Genomic DNA, 6000 nt, shown 5'->3' on the forward strand with positions numbered 1-6000 from the left:
CAAGATAATCCTTCTGCCAGAGAGGTGTATCTTGGGGTGGCAAATTCTGCTCCCCTTCCAAGATGAATACACGCTGTGCTGCTACCTTATGTGTAACTGGGAGAAGAATGAGTGCTTTCATGTCTGTTATGTAGATTTCTGTTTAACTCTTTTCATTTTATAGTTTACTTTTACAATCCTGTTTCCTTTGCATTTCCACAGGTTAAGATGCCATATTGTTGAGAGCAGTAAACCAACCACCCTTACATTAAAAGACAATGCTTTTAACATGTCAGATAAAACCAGTGAAGATCTTTATCTACAAGTAAGTGTTCTTTCTCCCTAAAACAAAGTTGTAAATGCTAACCAACGTTAGAAATCCACTTTTTCCCCACTGACGTAGAGAGAACCTTTGGCATAGACGCGACAGAAATGCTCTTTTCTTTGTGAAGGGCAGCCAAATCGGAAATGGTGAGCGGTGAGTTACTTTTGGAGATGTGTTAACTTTTTAAAAGCTCTGGCCATTCTAATTTGGACGAGGTGTGGCGCTTTGGAGAGTATCCAAGAATTTGATCTCATGGAAGAGGTACCATCTAAATTCGAAAAAGATTGGAGGAACTCTCTGACTCGCTGGCTTTGGTACCTGCAGAAAGTGACTGCATTGCTCCTTTTCAACTGGAAAATTAGATCTTTCCAAAACTAGAGTGAGCAGGCGCACATCTGTTCACCAAACAGATGTGATCCCTCATTGCATTTCCTGCTCCCAGCTGTTCAGAGTAGACGGACCCCATCCTGTAAATGTTTGGATTTCTAATATTCCTAGTTGTCGTTCACATGGTTAATGTACTGTTTTACTGATATGCATCTTTCATCCTTTTTTTTCCCTCTTTAGCTCAATCGTTTACTAGAAAGCAATAGGAAGCTTGAAGACCAAGTTCAGCGGTGTATCTGGTTCCAGCAGCTGCTGCTTTCCTTAACAATGCTCTTGCTTGCTTTTGTCATGTCTTTCTTCTATTTGTTGTACACTTAAAGAAGTGGCGTTCAGTGAGAAACATGGCTCTTTCGCTCATTAGTTGGAAAAAGACCCAGAACTTCATGTTACTAAAAGTTTTGCACATCTGTGCTTCCTGAAAGGAAACGTGCAACACTTAGAGGGGAACAAATACGTGTCTCGAAAATAAACTCTGTTAGAATGAGGAAACACTGGAGAAATTGAGTATAAGAGATCATAGTTATAGTTAATAAGGTGAAGGCATAGCCATTGTGTAAATTAATACTTTAGATATAATTTATTTTTTCCTTTTGATTTGAATACTTCTAAAGTTTGTTTTATTATATGTATACATTAGCTAGACTGAAAAGTAGACGTAACAAGCTTTGTCACAGCCAAAAAATGTAATCTTTTTTTTATGACAAAATCATTATAGCTGAGCCAACTTATTAGCTTTTCTATACTATGTATATAGAACATGTATATTGAAAAAAAAAACCCGTACTTAATACAGATTAATTTCTGTGAACATGACTTTGTAATTTTGAGAATTCCTTCCAGATGCTAGTCAATATTCTTTGGGTATGTGAAACAATTTAATGCCAAACCACCTTTTAGCCTTTGTTTCTTATCTGTCTTCCTTAACAGTCTGCCTTTTATTAATCTCGGACTTTTTTATGAACACTCACATTTAGACAGAATTTGGGAAACTAAGTTTGCTTGGGTTTTCTTGGTCCTCTCTTCCAGTCTTTTTTATGCAGTTTCCCATCGCTCACTGGGGCGGGACACTGACCCCCATGCTGCATTTCTTATAAGGGTCTAATCCTCCTTTTTCTAAATGACAGGAGTTAAAATTTCTTTGAAACCTTGGTTTTGAGATGCAGAGCAGAATTCATTCACATTTCAGTTTCGCGTGAAAATCGGCCACAAGAAGGAAACTTGACACAACACTGGAGTACCTATAAGCGTGGGGTGGGGGGGGGGGGGCGGAATCAAAACTCAAGTGTCGGTTCTCCATTTAGGAATGAAAACTAGAATTCCTAGACCAGGGCTGTTGCACTTGCTGGATACTCTGCCTTCGTCACAGTAATCCTGAGGGTGGTCCCTAAATTCCTAAAATGATACAACTTGCAGGGGCAGAGGCGGATGAAATCAGTTTGTTTTCTCACTCATACAGCCATTTTCAGTTCTCGTCGGTTCACGTGTAACTATCTGAAAGAAAACATAGTCTGCCTGTTAAATAAATGTTGAGTTTTGATTGAGCCACGTTTGGAGAACTTTTTATTCTGAAGTGTAGGGTTGGCGGCTTTCATCTTGAGAAGCTGAGGATTCCAAAGTCGAGTTGTAGAGAGTGGTGATTTCATAGAGTCCCTTCAAAATTGGCCTAGCAATAAAACCTTAAAAGGACACTGGTCTGATGGTCTTAATTTGGGTTTTTCTGTTGCAGTTTGCCAACTCCAGCCGTGAAAGTGACTTCAGTACACCCTAAGTACTCCCCGTAGTATCTCCCTGTGTGTGTGCACAGCGGTTCCCTTTCCATGTTAGATCCCCGGCTATATATAACCTAATCTCAAAGCATTTGTGTATGTTCTTTGTTCCTCAGCAAATGAATGGGGAAATCATTGGTCAGAATTGGAAGTGTATTGTCCTAACAGTGTCCCTTTAATGTTTCCTACGAAAATGACGTGGACTCACTACAATGTTCTTCCCTGATGTCTGGCCAGTTGAATTTAATAACGTATCTTGTTAACGTTTGTGTGTCTACTAAATGTGACTATGCAAGATTACTGAAAATTATAAGATCAAAGGCATCTAAACGTCTGTTCTTAACTAATCACTTATTTACATCAGATTTTATTCTGTCTTCATTTGATTTTATCACATTTTGTGTGACTATTACTTTGAGTACTCTGATAATAATTTTATTTTTTATCTTGTCATTACCTATTCATGACCAAATTACCAAGGATCAACATTAAGATCGAGATTTTCGCTTGAGAATGGAAATCAATAGATTTTCCATGAAAACATTAATAAAATATTATTAGCTTGGTCTCAAAGTAGCCTAAAAATGCAACTGCGGTTAAACCTAGCCTCAAATTTCATAATACCATAACTGTTTTTATATCTTTCCACTAATTTTGACTGGATTTAATAGCACTTTATTGTACAACTGCAAAAAAAAATATATTCCTAGAATTGTTGCCAGTGTAATTTCTCTAATATTCTGGTGCTTTTCATATATTTTCAGTATTTTTATTACTATATTGGTATTTTCTTTGTATAATTGATCAAAAGAACATGTTTTCTATTTTAATATGTTTTAGAAAAATAATTACATTTATGAAATAAATATCATCAGGAAAAACCTCTGGTCTCTAATTGATAAAGCATCTTAAAAATCAATGTTCAGGCTCGCTCTGACCTTTTAAAGATGACATTAATTTCTTTTGTACCTGCTTTGCATTTTTATAAGGACAGTGCTGTAAGCTTCCAAAGATACAATTGTGTTATCGGGTAAACCTGTCCTTCGTATGTCCTGTTTCTCCTCAACCCGGGCCAGAGCCTGGCTACTCTTCAGTGCAGCTCTCCATTTCCCCCAGACTCAACACTGGACTCATTGACATGACTTGGGGCTCTATCATAGAGCCTTCACTAGAGCTGCCCCACGTGAGTCAGAATTGCCCTACATCCCCTCAATCCTAGTACACCTTTCTGCCTGACAGGAACCAGCAGGAAGCAGGCTGTAGAGAGACCATCCTACCTGGCTCATTCGTATATGGAAGGCAGTCCCTGTGACGAGGCACCCACGGGGTGAGGGTGTGCTGGGGGAGGGGCCCTGGGATTGTTGGTGTGGTCCCCTCACCACTGGATGATAACTCCCAAATGGCAGCTCCCATGCCATAAGGATGGAATGAATAGGACAGATCCATCTTCTAGATTGAAAAAGAAGTGGAAATGCAAAACGCTAAGGAGAAATTAAGAATAGAACTACAAAAACAAAATGGTGACCTACCAAGAAGCACCACATCTCCCGAGGACTGTGAGGCCATGCCCTCCTTACCTAAAAGATAGAATTCTCTAGGAAACAAGAGCTCCTGTGGGGAAAGTTCCAGCTAGGAAAAGACTGGTTACTTTACACCCATCTTCAGCCTCCTCCCCTAAGTTTTCACCAACCACTCAAGGTTTCCTAACGTCAGAACAACATCAGCCCCCAGAAGCATAGGGCTCCCCTTCTCCCCCTGCCCCAGGGAGACCATGCACATTGTCTCATTTATTCCATTTGAGGCAAAGGTGGGTAGGAGTGAGGGCTCTGTAGTAAGACTGTCTGGGTTCAGTTTCCCTCTCTGCCACGTGAGGATGTTACTTGGGGATGTTACTTGACCTCTTTCAGCCTGTTTTCCTGATCTCTGAGTCTGATCATCCAGGTACTCTGCCACGGGATGAGTATGAGTGGGAGGAAATAATATGGGTACAGCAGCCCTGGAGAGTCAGGCCTTGGCTTTGCTGATGTTGCCCCCACCACCTTCCATCCCAGCTTCCTAGAACTTTCCACATTTGGGACCATCTTACTGAATATCCCACCTCATTCGAAGCCAATCATCAGTTCCCTGAACTTTCCCCTGCTTTGAATTCCCACCCTTGCCTCCTTGGTACCCTACTCTTAATTCTAGTGCCCAGGTCAAGGGATATACTTTAGAAGGCCAGTGATGTTTGGCTGTCTTGAATCCTATGGAGGAATATCCCTTCCAGTCTGATGAAGACTTGGTCAGATGCTTCTTTCCACCATTGTTTCCACACCCCTTCAAAGCACCACACACACATGCACACAAAGAATTGATCTTGCAGTATTACACCCATAAGTTTCCCTCAAATTTGTAATAATTCAACAAAAATACCACATAGGATCTTTCACAAATTTATAATTTTGTCATTAATTACAACTGCAAAATCCCTTCTGCTGTATAAACTAACCTAATTTATGCGAGTGCTATCCCATCTTATTCACTAGCTCTGGCCCCCTCTTGAGAGGGTTACACAGGATGTGTTTGGTAGAATCTGCAAGCTCATCCAATCTGGTCCCCCCATTTTGCAGATCAGAAGACAGGGTCAGGAAGCTAAACCAACCTTACCCAGTCTAATTGACTGGTTTGAATTCACAGATGTCCCACATGTGAAAGAAAATAGGTGACAAACACAATGACAATTGTGTTAGGCACCGAATGGCAGGCATTGGGACAGTATGTCTCTATCCCAGTTGGCTTTCTTTTTCAGTGCACATGTGTATTCAAACGCTTGTAAACCAACTTAAGGGAAAGTATATAACCAGTATCTTCAACATTTGTTCAACCAGAAACACTCAAGATATATTCTTATGACACATTAATGCACAAGGGCAATGGTCCAGTAATTGTGTACTTTTGGAAACAAAGCTGTAGTGAAAAACAATTGACTTTTTAAACTCTCTTTTCTTTCAGAATAATCCATTCATTTCAGTTAGTTTAATTAAATAAGCTTTCTTGGACATAAATATACTCTCTCAAGGTAGCTACATCGAAAAGGTTAAAACTGTAAGAAAGGGGGAAAATCCTTTTCTTACAGAAACTTACATCACAATTCCCAGCATTTGTATTGTCCAATTTGCTTTGGATCAAACTCCAGTACATTGAATTCTATCATTCCAGAAAGTCCTCTGCACATTTTCAGGTCATTCTACAGTGTGTGTGTGTGTGTGTGTGTGTGTGTGTGTGTAGAAAAATCTAATTTTTGGAAGTCATCTAAAACTGTCTTGCAAAGACTTGCTATTGACTCAGAAATTCAGACTTGAGTTCACTCTATGTATGTCTTCTTTGCAAGAAACCTCCAAAGTCCTAATAGCATACCTGTCCCCTTTTGCTGGATCTGGGACAATCAAAGAAGTGAATCATTTATTGTTTCCACTCTAATACATCCTCTATCTTTTCTATACCAAGCCCTCACTCTAATACTAGCCTACAGATTCATTCAGTACAATTACTATTTGCCATTAA

At 39.7% G+C, this 6000-nt stretch overlaps 1 protein-coding gene across 2 annotated transcripts in view; it reads left to right on the forward strand.

Moving 5' to 3' along the window:
* Positions 1-3156, forward strand: part of MOSPD2 (motile sperm domain containing 2) — a 54192-nt gene extending 51036 nt beyond the window's left edge. Inside the window, exons 14-15 of one of the 2 annotated variants that reach the window (XM_030305147.1) lie at positions 202-304; positions 872-3156. In XM_030305147.1, the coding sequence (XP_030161007.1) occupies positions 202-304; positions 872-1009 (241 nt within the window). In that variant the 3' untranslated portion in view covers positions 1010-3156. The remainder of the gene's footprint in view (positions 1-201; positions 305-871) is intronic. The other variant, XM_030305148.1, reaches the window with a different exon arrangement.
* Positions 3157-6000: the final 2844 nt, after the last annotated feature.

The sequence above is a fragment of the Lynx canadensis genome, chromosome X (genome assembly GCF_007474595.2).
Source record: "Lynx canadensis isolate LIC74 chromosome X, mLynCan4.pri.v2, whole genome shotgun sequence".
Lineage (NCBI taxonomy): Eukaryota > Metazoa > Chordata > Mammalia > Carnivora > Felidae > Lynx > Lynx canadensis.